At 41.4% G+C, this 17,285-nt stretch overlaps 1 protein-coding gene across 2 annotated transcripts in view; it reads left to right on the plus strand.

Moving 5' to 3' along the window:
* Positions 1-15,328: 15,328 nt before the first annotated feature.
* ppap2d (phosphatidic acid phosphatase type 2D) overlaps positions 15,329-17,285 on the plus strand; it is a 34,395-nt gene continuing 32,438 nt past the window's right edge. Inside the window, exon 1 of one of the 2 annotated variants that reach the window (XM_021625643.3) lies at positions 15,329-16,326. In XM_021625643.3, the coding sequence (XP_021481318.3) occupies positions 16,122-16,326 (205 nt within the window). In that variant the 5' untranslated portion in view covers positions 15,329-16,121. The remainder of the gene's footprint in view (positions 16,327-17,285) is intronic. The other variant, XR_016485380.1, reaches the window with a different exon arrangement.

A 17,285-nucleotide genomic window follows, 5' to 3' on the forward strand; every position in this document is an offset into this window, starting at 1 on the left:
CAAATCGAACCGGTAGATTTTGAGTGTTTTGGCACTGTTCAATGTGAGTGCATTCACTTTTCTGATGTGTCAGTGTAATTCGCTTTCTTTTTCTATCCTCTTTCTCTTTCTGTGCAGAAGTACTGTAGTAAAATACTGGTCAAGTCAACATATTCAAACCCCACTCTTCAGTACATTAATATGATAACATGTCACAAGGTTGTGTTTCAAATGTTTGCATCTCTAAAATCTCCCAGTCTCAGCTGCATGCCAGGCTGTGCTGTGCACCTCTTATGGTTTCACTTTGGTTACTTGTGGCTGACCTGGGAAATGTTTCCGGACCACACAACAGGGTTAAGGTGTCAATCTTGGTATTTGAGTACACTGACCTGGTTAGTGATGACAAAGGCCAAAACAACACTTACACATATGATGATTAGATCGACATTATGGAACAAAAACACTTCCCTAAGTGAAAGTTGGATACTACTCTCCATTTCTAACGTTGTTTAGGTTGTAAAGGAAATAACTGATCTTTCCTTTCTTGTGGCATATGAGCAATAGGCTTTGTAATATACTAGCACAGGAATGCGGGTACAATAACCATGTTTATCTGACGTAATTGGTGAAGTGCAAAGTACAGATGATGACATGTAGTAAATAGTAACAGAGCAGCCCTCAGGCACTACGGGTAAGTATATACATGACTTCTCCCTTTCTTTGGATCATTTGTTTCTCAACAATGTTCTTTTAACTCAGTGTTTCACATTGCAAACAATATGCAAACAAGCATGGCTTTTTTTCCCTAATATAGACATCACAATAGTCATGACATTGTTATTATTAATGTCTTGTCAATGTTAAATTTTTTCTTCTATTTTGTTTTTTGTTTTTGTCTCTGTTTGAACTACAAACACTGACAGAATTGGCATTCTGATAGGTCTTCCATAACGAGTTGAATTCACTGGTGTGTCAGTGTTTACATTGTTGCTTTACATTGTTTGTTTTGGTGTTGTTGGTGTTGGAGAACACACAGATCAGTAGTTTTCTTCCAGGCTGACTCTTGTTTCAGGTTCTCTTTCCACTGGATAAGGTAAGTAAGTCCATTATGGTTTCTGAGTGTCTCTCTGGGCGTGTTGTTTCATGTGTTTTTAACAGGTGTCTCTGGGTTCCTTCAGTAGATTCTCTCATTTTGTGTTTGTACTATGTATGACCTTGGCTGGTCATGTTTTCCCAATTAAAATCGTTGGTTGCCATTTGTTGTCTTGTCTGTTCCTGACGCGTTCTCCTTCCTTCATGACCAAAAGCTTACATGTGCTTTGGTCAAGGTAGTGTTTTGTCTCTGTCTGCTTGTGAGCCTGTTCCTGATATGCTGATAGAGTCCTGGATTTAACAATCTCTCTGACTTTAAAATCTTTGTCTGCAGCCTCCTTCCCATCAGTAGGTGTGCAGGTGAGAGACCTACTCCATCCAGGGGTGTTTCTTTACTCAATGAGAGCTAAGTATTCACTATGTAACAGCCTTATTCTAAAATTGATTCAACAGTTTTTCCTCATCAATCTAAACACAATAACCCATAATGACAACAACAAAAAAAATCCAATATTTTTGGAAATTAAATGAAAACAACTGAAATCACATTTACTTAAGTATTCAGACCATTTACTCAGTACTTTGTTGAAGCACCTTTGGCAGTGATTACAGCCTTGAGCCTTCTTGGGTATGAAGCTACAAGCTTGGCACACCTGTATTTTGGGAGTTTCTCCCATTCTTTTCTGCAAATCCTCTCAAGCTCTGTCAGGTTGGATTGGGAGTGTCGCTGCACAGCTATTTTCAGGTCTCTCCAGAGACGTTTGATCGGGTTCAAGTACAGGCTCTGGCTGGGCCACTCAAGTACATTCAGAGACTTTTCCCGAAGCCACTCATGCGTTGTCTTGGCTGTGTGCTTAGTGTATTTGTCCATTTGGAAGGTGAACCTTCACCCCAGTTTGAGGTCCTGAGCGCTCCGGAGCAGGTTTTCATCAAGGATCTCTCTCTACATTGCTCCGTTCATCTTTTCCTCGACCTTGACTAGTCTCCCAGTCCCTGCTGCTGAAAAACATCCCCACAGCATGATGCTGCCACCCCCATGCTTCACCGTAGAGATGGTGGCAGGTTTCCATCAGACGTGACACTTGGCATTCAGGCCAAAGAGTTCCATTTTGGTTTCATCAGACCAGAGAATCTTGTTTCTCATGATCTGAGTCTTTTAGTTTCCTTTTGGCAAACTCCAAGTGGGCTGTCATGTGTCTTTTACTGAGGAGTGGCTTCCGTCTGGCCACTCTACCATAAAGGCCTGATTGGTGGAGTGCTGCAGAGATGATTGTCCTTCTGGAAGGTTCACCCATCTCCAAAGAGGAACTCTGGAGCTCATTCAGAGTGACCATCAGGTTCTTTGTCACCTCCCTGACCAAGGCCCTCCTCCCCCGATTGCTCAGTCTGGCCAGACGGCCAGGTCTAGGAAGAGTCTTGGTGGTTCCAAACTTCTTCCATTTAAGAATGGAGGCCTCTGTGTTCTTGAGGACCTTCAATGCTGCAGAAATGTTTTGGTACCCTTCCCCAGACCTGTGCCTCGACACAATCCTGTCTCTGAGTTCCAAGGAAAATTCCTTCAACCCCATGGCTTGGTTTTTGCTCTGACATGCACTGTCAACCTTGAGACCATATATAGGCAGGTGTGTGCCATTTCCAAATCATGTCCAATCAATTGAATTTCCCACAGGTGGACTCCAATCCAGTTATAGAAACATCTCAAGGATGATCAATGGAAACAGGATGCACCTGAGCTCAATTTCGCGTCTCATAACAAAGGGTCTGAATTTGTTATGTAAATAAGGTATCTGTTTTAGTTTTTTTGTACATTTGCAAGAATTTCTAAAAACATGTTTTCAATTTGTCATTATGGGTGTGTAGATTGAGAAGAAAAATAATTTATAATAAGGCTGTAACGTAACAAAATGTCAAGGGGTCTGAACATTTTCCAAATGCACTGTATGTGGGGTGGTAGGTAGCCTAGTGGTTAGAGCGTTGGCCCAGTAACCGAAAGGTCAGCTCAGGGATTCGATCTTGCAACAAGGTAAAAATCTGTCATTTCCCCCGTGAACAAGGCAGATTTACCCAATGTTCCCAAGCCATCATTGTAAATAAAATTTTGTTCTTAACAGACTTGTCTAGTTAAATAAAGGTACAAAAAATTGCTTTTTATAACAGGTTCTTAAGTCTGAACTACTCTCTCAACTTGGCCATTTGACTGTGGAAATCTAGGGCTCGACGTGACATGTTTGAACTCTTAGCTGGTAGAAAACTCTTGACTCACAAGCGGTCTTCCATTGTTGGGGCACAAAACATTGATCACCCCATGCCTTGCAAAGATCGACTTTAGTGCTGTAATTGTGTTTACTTGCTGTCCCACTGAACTTGGAGATTTCTGGGTATTTTGTAGTAATCCACACACAGTAGGAATTCTGTGTCATTGTAATGGAAGAGGTCTACTCTAACTTTGGCCCAAGCTCTCTCTTATATTGGATGGGACATGAGCGGCTGTTTGGTTGTTGTTTTTGTGTTTGTTGCAGACTGCACATTTTGTTACATCTTCCATCTATTTAGCCATGCCTGGCCAGAACAGAACTTCCCATGTGTGCGTCATGGAGTTTTCAGATTTCTTCTAATTTTCTGAGGGACAAGTTTGAACTTTTGAACAGCAGTCCGAGTATTTCAAGTCCTCTCTGAAGGTGCAGTGGTGCTGTATTTTCTTTTCAACTTTCCCTCTCGTGTCTGGCCATCCTTTTTTAGCTGTTTCTGTGACCAGTTTTAACTCTCCATCTTCTGCTGTTGCTGTTTTGAATTGCTGCAGTTTCTCCTCTGAAACAGGAGGTTTTTGATCGATGTAGTTTACATCCAGCTCACCATCAAACGATTTATCTCTCTAATCCTTCAGGTATGCTCGGCTCAGTGCATCATTCACGTGTATCTCCTTTCCTGGTTTGTCTGTCACATGTAGACTGTATCTCTGTAGTCTCATCAGCATTCTCTGCAGTCTGGCTGGTACTTTCTGGAGCGACTTCTTGAAGATTGTTTCCAAGGGTTTGTGGTCTGACTCCACCTGGATCTGGTTTCCATACAGGTATTGACAAAACTTCTTGCAGCCATACACTATCGGCGTTAGCTCTTTTTCAATTTGAGCGTATCTCTTTTGACAGTCTGTGACGGATCTTGACCCGTAAGCGATTGGCTGACCATCTTGCAGGATCACAGCTCCCAAAGCCTTCTGAGCTTGATCATCCAAAGAGAGTCCGTATTTTTTTATTTTTTACATCGTAGTACTTTAACACGGGCGCATTGCTGACAAGCTAATCAAATGGCTATTTGCATTGCCACCCCCCTCATTTACGCTGCTGCTACTCTGTTTATTATATATTCATAGTCACTTTAACTCTACCTACATGTACATATTACCTCGACTAACCGGTGCCCCCGCACATTGACTGTGTACTGGTACCCTCTGTATATAGCCTCGCTACTGTTATTTTACTGCTGCTCTTTAATTATTAATTTAACTTTCATTTTATATTTTTTTTACTTTTCTATGTTTTAATGAACACATTATTCTTAACTGCATTGTTGGTCAAGGGCTTGTGAGTAAGCATTTCACTGTAAGGTACCTTTTTGTATTCGGTGCATGTGACAGATTAGATTAGAAGTGTTTTCATGCTTTTGAAGCTCTGTTCCTGTGCAGACTCCCAGTCCCACTGAATGTCTCCTTCCAGCAGTTGTCTCAGTGGTGCGTTGACATCTGACAGATTTGGGATGAAGTGTTTTCATGCTTTTGAAGCTCTGTTCCTGTGCAGACTCCCAGTCCCACTGAATGTCTCCTTCCAGCAGTTGTCTCAGTGGTGCGTTGACATCTGACAGATTTGGGATGAAGTGCTTTCATGCTTTTGAAGCTCTGTTCCTGTGCAGACTCCCAGTCCCACTGAATGTCTCCTTCCAGCAGTTGTCTCAGTGGTGCGTTGACATCTGACAGATTTGGGATGAAGTGTTTTCATGCTTTTGAAGCTCTGTTCCTGTGCAGACTCCCAGTCCCACTGAATGTCTCCTTCCAGCAGTTGTCTCAGTGGTGCGTTGACATCTGACAGATTTGGGATGAAGTGCTTTCATGCTTTTGAAGCTCGGTTCCTGTGCAGACTCCCAGTCCCACTGAATGTCTCCTTCCAGCAGTTGTCTCAGTGGTGCGTTGACATCTGACAGATTTGGGATGAAGTGTTTTCATGCTTTTGAAGCTCTGTTCCTGTGCAGACTCCCAGTCCCACTGAATGTCTCCTTCCAGCAGTTGTCTCAGTGGTGCGTTGACATCTGACAGATTTGGGATGAAGTGTTTTCATGCTTTTGAAGCTTGGTTCCTGTGCAGACTCCCAGTCCCACTGAATGTCTCCTTCCAGCAGTTGTCTCAGTGGTGCGTTGACATCTGACAGATTTGGGATGAAGTGTTTTCATGCTTTTGAAGCTCTGTTCCTGTGCAGACTCCCAGTCCCACTGAATGTCTCCTTCCAGCAGTTGTCTCAGTGGTGCGTTGACATCTGACAGATTTGGGATGAAGTGTTTTCATGCTTTTGAAGCTCGGTTCCTGTGCAGACTCCCAGTCCCACTGAATGTCTCCTTCCAGCAGTTGTCTCAGTGGTGCGTTGACATCTGACAGATTTGGGATGAAGTGTTTTCATGCTTTTGAAGCTCGGTTCCTGTGCAGACTCCCAGTCCCACTGAATGTCTCCTTCCAGCAGTTGTCTCAGTGGTGCGTTGACATCTGACAGATTTGGGATGAAGTGTTTTCATGCTTTTGAAGCTCTGTTCCTGTGCAGACTCCCAGTCCCACTGAATGTCTCCTTCCAGCAGTTGTCTCAGTGGTGCGTTGACATCTGACAGATTTGGGATGAAGTGTTTTCATGCTTTTGAAGCTCTGTTCCTGTGCAGACTCCCAGTCCCACTGAATGTCTCCTTCCAGCAGTTGTCTCAGTGGTGCATTGACATCTGACAGATTTGGGATGAACCTTGCAATATACTGCAACATTCCCATGAACCTCTGAAGCGCTGCTTTGTCCTCTGGCCCTGACCTTTCTTGTGTTGATCTGACCTTTTTGGAGGCTGGTTTCAAGTCTTCTTTGCTTAACACATGTCAATGTAGAGAATTTCTGTCATTCTGATTTTGCACTTGGCCGTATTCAATTTCAAGTTGATGCTTCTCAGTCTGTCTAGTAGCTATCTCAGTCTGTCTAGTAGCTATCTCAGTCTGTCTAGTAGCTATCTCAGTCTGTCTAGTAGCTATCTCAGTCTGTCTAGTAGCTATCTCAGTCTGTCTAGTAGCTATCTCAGTCTGTCTAGTAGCTATCTCAGTCTCGGTGGTGCTGCTCTGTGTCATCACCCAAGACAAGTCATCCATGATGTTTATGACACCTTTCAGACCTTCCGAATTCTGCGCGAGGCACCTCTGGAGGGATGCGATTCAGAAGAGCAGTCTTGTGAATGAATACCTCCCAAACGGCGTATTGATGTGTAGTCAGGAGCTCTCTTCATCCAGTTGGATTTTCCAGAATCCTTGGTTTGCATCAACCACTGAAAATATCTTAGTGTTGGGCATTTCAGCAACTTCCTCTTCAATGGTACATAAAAGATAATGTTCTCTCTTGATGGCTTTAAGATCCTGTTGGTCCATGCATACCCATATTTTGTTTGGCTTCACAATTGTAACCAAGCTGTTTGTTCTTTCAGAAGGCTCAGTTTGCCTGGCGACAACATCTTTTCCATGCGGTTCAGTTCCTTTTCAAGTTTTTATTTTAGTGCTACAGGTACCTTTCTGGGTGAATGAACCACTGGTGAGACGTCTGGGTCTATTTGTATGTGATGAACTCCTGGAACACATCCAAGTCCTGTGAATGAATCTTCATATTCACTCAAAATGTCAGTCTCTGTCCATTGTTCAAGCTTGAATATCCTCTGTATTAAGCCAATTTGCAGACAAGCTGATCTCCCAAGTATTGCAGGTGCATCTTGTTCTATCACTTCAAATTCCTGTTCAAACACTTTCTCTTTGTATTGTTATTTATTAGGGATCCCCATAAACTGCTGCCAAGGGAGCAGCTTCTCTTCCTGGGGTCCAAACACATTAAGGTACCTAAGTCACACATAAAACAAAAGATAAAGCAGTACATCATATAACATTATTACACCACTACATATCTACAATACAAAATGTATAAAACCACCATACAACAATATTACAATGTACGTGTGTGTGTATTGTGCATGCGTGTCTTCAGTCCCCGCTGTTCCATAAGGGGATTTTATCTTTTTTTGTTGTAAACTTATTCTACTGCTTGCATCAGTTACCTGATGTGGAATAGAGTTCCATGTACTTTAGTCATGGCTATGATTGAGTGTAGTCTGGCCCAGGATTGGGAAGGTGAACGGAAAGGCTCTGGAGCAACGAACCGCCATTGCTGTCTCTGCCTGGCCGGTTCCCCTCTTTCCACTGGGATTCTCTGCTTCTAACCCTATTACATGGGCTGAGTCACTGGCTTACTGGGGCTCTCTCTTGCCGTCCCTGGAGGGGGTGCGTCACCTGAGTGGGTTGATTCACTGATGTGGTCATCCTGCCTGTCACCCCCCCCCCCCCCTGGGTTGTGCCGTGGCGGAGGTCTTTGTGGGCTATACTCAGCCTTGTCTCAGGATGGTAATTGGTGGTTGAAGATATCCCTCTAGTGGTGTGGGGGCTGTGCTTTGGCAAAGTGGGTGGGGTTATATCCTTCCTGTTTGGCCCTGTCCGGGGGTGTCCTCGGATGTGGCCACAGTGTCTCCTGACCCCTCCTGTCTCAGCCTCCAGTATTTATGCTGCAGTAGTTTGTGTCGGGGGGCTAGGGTCAGTTTGTTATATCTGGAGTACTTCTCCTGTCCTATTCGGTGTCCTGTGTGAATCTAAGTGTGCGTTCTCTAATTCTCTCCTTCTCTCTTTCTTTCTCTCTCTCGGAGGACCTGAGCCCTAGGACCATGCCCCAGGACTACCTGACATGATGACTCCTTGTTGTCCCCAGTCCACCTGGCCGTGCTGCTGCTCCTGTTTCAACTGACCTGAGCCCTAGGACCATGCCCCAGGACTACCTGACATGATGACTCCTTGCTGTCCCCAGTCCACCTGACCGTGCTGCTGCTCCAGTTTCAACTGTTCTGCCTTATTATTATTCGACCAAGCTGGTCATTTATGAATATTTGAACATCTTGGCCATGTTCTGTTATAATCTCCACCCGGCACAGCCTGAAGAGGACTGGCCACCCCACATAGCCTGGTTCCTCTCTAGGTTTCTTCCTAGGTTTTGGCCTTTCTAGGGAGTTTTTCCTAGCCACCGTGCTTCTACACCTGCATTGCTTGCTGTTTGGGGTTTTAGGCTGGGTTTCTGTACAGCACTTTGAGATATCAGCTGGTGTACGAAGGGCTATATAAATAAATTTGATTTGATGTAGTACTATGCGCCTCCCATAGTTTGTTCTTGACTAGGGGATTGGGACGAAACTTGTGGGGTATGCATGGATGTCCGAGCTGTGTGTAAGTAGTTTAAACAGACACCTAGGTGCATTCAGCATGTCAACAAGTAGTGATAAAGTCAATCTGTTCTCCACTTTGAGCCATGAGAGATTTAAATGCATATTATTAATGTTAGCGCTCCGTGTACATGTAATGCCCTGTTCTGAGCCAATTGTAATTTTCCGAGGTCCCTCTTTGTAGCACCGGACTACATGACTGAACTGTAGTCCAGGTGTGACAAAACTAGAACCTGCCTTGTTGATAGTGAATGCAGAGCAGCACTTTATTATTGACAGACTTCTCCCCATCTTAGCTACTGTTGTTTTGACCATGACAGTTTACAATCCAGGGTTACTGAAGAAGTTTGGTCACCAATGTTGTTCAATTTCCACATTCTTTATTACGAGATTTAGTGAATTATTTGTCCCAAATATAATGCTTTTAGTTTTTGAAATATTTAGGACTAACTTATTCCTTGCTGCCCATTCTGAAACTAACTGCATCTCTTTAAGTGTTGCAGTGATTTCACTCGCTGTAGTAGCTGACGTGTATAGTGTGAGTCATCCACATACATAGATACACTGGCTTTAATCAAAGCCTGTCATAGGTAAAGATTGAAAAAAGTAAGGGGCCTAGACAGCTGCCCAGGGGAATTCCTGATTTTACCTGTATTATGTTGGAGAGGCTTCCATAAAAAAAAAACTCTGTCTTCTGTTAGACAGGTAACTCTTTATCCACAATATAGCAGGGGGAGTAAAGCGATAATACAAGTTTTTCCAGCAGCAGACTGTCAAAAGCCGCAGTGAAATCTAACAAAATAGCTCCTACAATATTTTTATTATCAATTTCTCTGAGCCAAACAGGAGCCATCTGTGTAAGTGATGTGCTTGTTGAATGCCTTCCTTATAGGCATGTTGAAAGTCTGTCAGTTTGTTTACAGTAAAATAGCATCGTATCCGGTCAAACAGGCTGATTGGTCAGCTATTTGAGCCAGTAAAGGGGGCTTTACTATTCTTGGATAGACCACAATTTTTCACCTCTTCCACACTAACATTGGTTACATAATCGTACCTTAGTTCTGTATTCATGGTTGATGTACTACACAGCAACAGATTGCTGGCATGGACGCTTCGAACGTTATGAATTATAAATAAAATGTATCACTAGCTAGGTTTCCATGGTATTGGTGACAGATTTTCATGCAAATATTCTAAAACTGCATAACAATATGCACATGAAATGCTCTTGCTGCGGATGTCTCTGTGTGCTGAGGTATTGCACATATAAATACCTGTTGTGGTTAAATTCCCATGTACGCATTTTCAACTCTACCGTTGGTTTTCTCACATAGAAAATTGCGTTATATAGCGAGTGTGCCACTCTGGTATTGGCACGTGCTGTTGGCTAGAGCGAAGAGCGCACATATAGACCACGATGAGATTATTATTATTGTTATGGGCAAAAGAGTGAAATTATTGTCAAATGGCAGCCAGGCATCGATTATCATGTCACCAGAAAAAGAAACAGGATATTTATTGGACTGGAGCATCAAGCTCATCACTTTTCTATTTCACCACCCCGTGAAGTTCATAATTTTTTGAATCTGTAGCCTAATAAACGTCATGCTTTCCCGAAGAGTGTACTGGGAGGACTACCCAACATGTCATCGCGTGACTCCAAATGTACTTTGATGTGATGGTTATTAAATCAATATTTGCGCATAAAAGCGTTTCCAATGGCATTTATCTCAGAATGTATTTTTACCGGCACACAAAGATTCCACCTTGTCTAGCATATTGTTTTGCCAACATTTTGGAAAGTTTACAGAAGAATGTCCTGTTTCCATCAGGCGTCTCATTTCTTTATCTGACATGTACTTTACTCGCATAAAAAGGTTAATGAATAGTTATTCTGGAGTGCGGCATGTCGTGTTAATTTTCCCTCGTTCCCTTCTTTTTATGACTCCTCTACGTGCCGTGGCCATAGTTTATTATGTTGCCAAGGTGAGCAGGCCCTTTGGGAGGTGGGGCAGAGAGTCCTGAGTAAAAGACACATTATCGATGTCAGTTGGCGCTGAGCTCAAACGTGACCTTTGGTAGTACATGGTTTCCTGTACAAGGCCAGAGTACCTTTTATTGGTCCGTGCAATCTGGTTAGGATTGAAGTTACATTTTAAATGGGTAAGGGTTATGGTTACGTTTAGGCTAGGGGTTAGGTTTCGGGTTTATGGTAGGGACATTCCAAGGATACTGGATTAGCACTGACCCTCTTAGTGGGGTAGACTGACAGTTGATCAGTGTCATCTGAGGTGTGCTGTACTCGGGGTTGGGTAGATTCCTTTCTAAATGTAATCCATTACAGTTACCTGTCACAAATTGTAATCAGACATGTAACTTTTGGATTACCCAAACTCAGTAACGTAATCTGATTAGTTTCAGTTATTTTTGGATTACTTTCACTTTAGAGGCAATAGAAGAAGTTAAAAAGGTCTGTCATCAAAGTGGTATCAAATCAAATCAAATTGTATTTGTCACATACACATGGTTAGCAGATGTTAATGCGAGTGTAGCGAAATGCTTGTGGTCAGACTCGCTCAGTTGGAACAAATTTAAACTTGTACTTTTTGTCAATGCTGAATTAAATATCACTGAGAACACAATACCAGTCAAAAGTTTTGACATTGACTCCTTCAATGTTTTTTCTTTACATTGTAGAATAATAGTGAATACATCAAAACTATGAAATAACACATATGTAATCATGTAGGAACCAAAAATGTGTTATAAAATACCCTTTGCCTTGATGACAGTTTGCACACTCTTGGAATTCTCTCAACCAGCTTCACCTGGAATAGTTTTCCAACAGTCTTGAAGGAGTTCCCACATATGCTGAGCATTTGTTGGCTGCTTTTCCTTCACTCTGCGGTCCGACTCATCCCAAACCATCTCAATTGGGTTGAGGTCCGGTGATTATGGAGGCCAGGTCATCTGATGCAGCACTCCATCACTCTCTTTCTTGGTCAAATAGCCCTTACACAGCCTGGTGTGTTGGGTCATTGTCCTGTTGAAAAACAAATAATAGTCCTACTAAGCGCAAACCAGATGGGATGGCATATCGCTGCAGAATTTTGTGGTAGCCATGCTGGTTAAGTGTGCCTTGAATTCTAAATAAATCACTGACAGTGTCACCAGCAAAGCACTCCCACACCATCACTTATGTCATGCAATAAAATGCAAATTAATTACTTAAAAATCATACAATGTGATTTTCTGGATTTTTGTTTTAGATTCCGTCTCTCACAGTTGAAGTGTACCTATGATAAAAAATTACAGACCTGTACATGCTTTGTAAGTAGGAAAACCTGCAAAATCGGCAGTGTATCAAATACTTGTTCTCCTCACTGTATCTTCTGTATACCACCCCTACCTTGTCATAACACAACTGATTGGCTCAAACGCATTATGAATACAATTAATTCCACAAATGAACTTTTAACAATGAACACCTGTTAATTGAAATGCATTCCAGGTGACTACCTCATGAAGCTGGTTGAGAGAATGCCAAGATTGTGCAAAGCTGTCAAGGCAAAGGGTGGCTACTTTAAAGAATCTCAAATATGAAATATATTTGGATTTGTTTAACACTTTTTTTGGTTACTACATGATTCCATATGTGTTATTTCATAGTTTTGATGTCTTCACTATTATTCTACAATGTAGAAAATAGTAAAACATTAAATAAAAAAAACATTGAATGAGTAGGTGTGTCAACATTTGACATGTACTGTATGTTTTTGCAAACATATTTTATGATTTTAAAGATGATCCAAGTAGCAATCATCTCTAGTTCTTCAAAAGTATCTGTAATCTGATCACAATATTTTTACTGCTAATGTAACTGATGCATTTTTTTTTGTAATCAGATTACATGTAATAAGTTACTCCCTAACCCTGGCTGTACTAAGTAGCCTACAATAGATAGGTGTAAGGTGTATGTATAGTGGTTATCACTAGGGAGTGTCACTGGATGCAATTAGAAAACTTTTCAGGGGGGGAAACTAATTCCCCCACACATTGTGTAGGCTATAGTCTAAGTTTTGTTCTCAGACATGTAAGCCTGGTTAGCGAGCTTAACTTTAATCACTGCTAAAGAAGTGGAGGCTGGTGGGAGGAGATGTAGGAGGACAGGCTCATTGTAATGTCTGGAAGGGAATGATGGAATGGTATCAAACACATCTAACATATGGAAACCACAAATTTGACTCTGTTCCATGTATTCCATTCCAGCCATTCGAATGAGCCCGTCCTCCTATAGCTCCTCACACCAGCCTCCACTGTGCTGCAGGCTTCTCATCTCTCCTGGCCCACCTATCACACAGTAAATTACTTTATACAGCCATCTAGTGGCTATCAACATTACTGCTAACTGCTTTAGGCTCTTCTATTGAAGACGAGTGAATTTATAACTTTCTATCTAGTTCACTTGCTGGGGTCCAGACTCATCCCATAACCTTTGAGTCTGACATTTGAACAGAAAAAGCTAAGTAAAGGTAGACCTGCAGGGGCGGATTGACCATCTTTGGGCAAATGCCAGATGTGCTGGTCAATTTTTTGCCTATTGGTCCTGTCTAACTTAAAACATTTTCTTCACGTCCTCAGATCAATGGTTGAGAGTTTGAAGCTCTATTCAATAAGACAAGGAGGTAATGACACAGACCTGACAGCCTAAATAATTTGCTGTTAGTTCCTTATTTTCTTTTCTTTTATTTTCTCAATTTTGTTCGATCATCTCTTCTTCTCTCACAATACTGTAGTATAGCTGAGAATGTTACGTGAGAGGAAGTACCCTTGCATGCCATCAGGCTCCTAGCCACGGCTGACTGTAGCATTGCTGAGAATGTTACGTGAGAAGAAGTGACCTTGCACGCTGGTGAGGGACTTGAGAAACATATTGGCCTGCGTGTGAATAAATGTGTTTGATTCATGAACATAGCTGCCTTGTTTGATGTTTCCTGTGCAAGCAATTGTAGACCAATCATGTACAACTATTGCACGAATTTGCAGTTATTTTGCCTTGTGTAGTCTGTCTCTAATAAACCTTAATATATAGTTCTGAAAAGAAAGAGGTGACCATTTCTGTACCTCTCACCAGGTGGTGGCACTCTCCTACCTCTTGTACCTGCTATTCCATACTGCGTAAGGAAAAATCTGAGACTGATCAGAAGGTATACATTTGAAGGAATTCTCATCTACAAGACAGTCATAAGATATATGCTAATAACTGTGTTATACCTATACAAACTATTTTAGCAGAGACATTCAGGGTTGGAGATGTCCATTAAATAGGTGGGTAGGCATAGGGTCTACTGCATGGTCTCCCATTAGGCCTTCACTGACCAGGAAAGTAACTGATGCTAGAGATACATCCATTTATTTGATCAAAGGAAGGATTAGATATTGTTGGAGAAACGATGACATTTGAAGTGTAAGGCAAAGGGCAATATTTTCTCTCGTTTTTAATTTTTCTAATTTAAGTAGGCCTGGGAAACATAATGGAATCTCTCATTACACACAAATCTACTCACACATACTTACACTGACACCACAACACAAACTGCATACATCCACACCCACATAACATGCACACACGCATACTGACACCATACACACACGCACGAGCACACATGCTGCTGCTACTGTCTAATCTAGCCTGTTGCTTAGTCACTTTACCCCTACCTTTATGTACAGTACATACAGTAGCTACCTCAATTATCTCGTACCCCTACACATACAGTAGACTCATACTGGTACTCCCTATATATAGCTATGTTCTGTTCTACTCCCTATACATAGCCACGTTATGTTCTACTCCCTATATATAGCCATGTTATGTTCTACTCCCTATATATAGCCACGTTATGTTCTACTCCCTTTATATATAGCCATGTTATGTTCTACTCCATATATTTAGCCACGTTATGTTCTACTCCCTATATATAGCCACGTTATGTTCTACTCCATATATTTAGCCACATTATGTTCTACTCCCTATATATAGCCATGTTATGTTCTACTCCATATATTTAGCCACATTATGTTCTACTCCCTATATATAGCCATGTTATGTTCTACTCCATATATTTAGCCATGTTATTTGTTATTCGCTGTGTATTTATTCCTCTTGTCACTTTCTATTTTATCTTTAACTCCGCATTGTTGGAAAAGGACCCTTAAGTAAGCATTTCACTGTTAGTCTATACCTGCTGTCTAAGAAGCATGTGCCAAATACAATTCGATTGGATTACTAACCTAATTTAATACACATACCACAGTCATCAAAGCACACTGAAATAAAAATTAATGCAATTAAATAAACATTTATTTATTTCTCTATACTCTTAATTCTCTCTCAAATATAGTATTGATTCTAGCTTAACATAGATAGATGTTAACAAATAAAAATACAAAGCTATCAGTGTAAAACAAAAAATCAAGATAATCCAATTTTATTCTTCACATGCTTCGTAAACAACAGGTGTGCACTAACAGTGAAATGATTACTTACAGGCCCTTCCTACAATGCCGAGAGAAAGAAAATAGAGAAATAATAGAAAAGTAAAACACATAATAGATACGCAATGAGTAACGATAATTTGGCAATATACAAGGGATACCAATCCTGTGTCGATGTGCAGGGTACTTGTGCGAGGTAATTGAGGTAGATATGTACTGTACATAAAGTGACAGATAGTAAACAGTAGCAGCAGTGTATGAGTTGAGTCAGTTAGTGCAAAAATGGTCAATGCAGATAGTCCGGGTAGCTATTTGGTTAACTACTGTATTTAACTAACAAGTGGGTGTGGGTTGTCAGTGGGTGCGACTGGAGCAAAGGAGATATAAACATTTTGCAAAACAAACTCCTGGGGGTCTGCCTAGTTTTGGGGAGGGACAAAATGCGAGGGAACAGGAGGACTCAACAGAAAATAGTCCACATGGAGAGGGCATTTGGAATAGTTGAATGAATGGTATATGGGCAAGTTTGAAAGTTGACAGACGAATTGAGCAATGCGTGTTTTGCAAGTTATTCTTTTAAAATATTGATTTAGTTGGTTTTAGGGTAACGTATGATGTAACGTGGCTAGTCAGCTACAGTAGTTGAAGACTTTGAACAGAACACGATACAGTGGGACAGTGAGCGCTTTAGCTCGCAACACCTCAGTGAACTGCCAGCTTTGCTTAGACTAGCAAGAACACTTCTCGTTCAGTTTATCTTTACTCTTCTTTACGCTGTCGTCGAATTTGTCTTACATTTCACAGATAAGCTTGTTGCTAACGGTTTGATTCCTGTCAAGTTTAACTTGTGGTTGTTGGACATGGTTTTCAATAACAGCTAGCTAGCTAAAGTTAGTCAGCCATCATTAATTTGTATTTTTCAACGTTGGACGGACTGAATGTTCACCTGTGGGATACTTAACGTTACTGTCAGTAAACAGCAACAAGACAACATCAACGTTGTATTTTAAACACGAGACAACATGCAAAAGTTCAACTCGACACACACCAGTACTCTTCCTCGGGACGCTGAGCTTCAGCAGCGTTTAGCCGACAACGGGGGAGCCGGGGAGGCGATGAAGGAAAACGGCGCTGGGAAGAATCACATCCTTGCAGAACCTGCAGACAGTTCACTCTGTACCAAGAGAAAGATGCTGGTCGGCTTGGATGTTTTCTGTCTGTTTGTAGGTAAGAATTATGGTGAACACCATTTGCATATTATTTCACCCTTTTTATTTGACTGAATCTCAACGTAGCAACATGACATGCTTGTCTGTTTTGCATTAATTTAATTATTAGCCTGTCTCAGTATTTCCATATTATTTCCGAGGAAATATGCAGAGGTCAATATCATTAACATGAATATAATTAATAGTATGCATGCCACAGGATGGGAAATTATTGCACATAAATCTAGGACGGCTCACTCTCACATGTTGTCCAAGTGTTTTAATTAAACGCATTAACGTTACATTTATTCGCACAATTAGTTAAGGAGAAGAACCAACGGCAAAGTGCAACAGGTCTAGCAGTTCAACAGGTCACAATACAAGAATAAGTCCTTTCAAAAGCCAATTCAGCACTTAACCAAAAGGGCAAAAAGGAGTCTGTCTGTACTCTAAGCTAAGCACTGAAGAAAAGCTGGCAGGAGAGTTGTCCCGGGAATTCTTGAGTTCCCATGACAACCATCCATGGGGTTCCCAAGAAAAGAACATTAGAATAAAACACGTTGCTACCCCTTCCCTGCTTGTGTTCTAATGCCAAAATTACATTTGTTCATTGTTTGCCTTGCTTCACTTCACTACAGCATTATCCCTCGCCAAGTATCTAAACTCCACTGAGTTGAGCATATTCTAGAGCTTTTGAATTGAACCTCCAACTCCTTCTAGTCGCTATGCCTCGATACTTACCTTGTAGGCCCACCTATGTTTGTCCTTTTGTTGCGTGCATTTCTTTGCTTGAAATCCATAATGTTTTTAATAAAACGTTAATCAAATACAACCACCGATGTTTTCCTTGTTGAGATTCAATTGGCATTCGCGGCTGAGTTGTCATCTTATAGCACCACCAATGAGGAAACAGTCAGTGGTTGTATTTGATTAACGTTTAATTTAAATTTAAAAAATGGATTTCAGCAAACAAAGAAA

This window comes from Oncorhynchus mykiss, chromosome 12, assembly GCF_057628025.1.
Source record: "Oncorhynchus mykiss isolate SJ-2025 chromosome 12, ASM5762802v1, whole genome shotgun sequence".
In the NCBI taxonomy this organism is placed as follows: domain Eukaryota; kingdom Metazoa; phylum Chordata; class Actinopteri; order Salmoniformes; family Salmonidae; genus Oncorhynchus; species Oncorhynchus mykiss.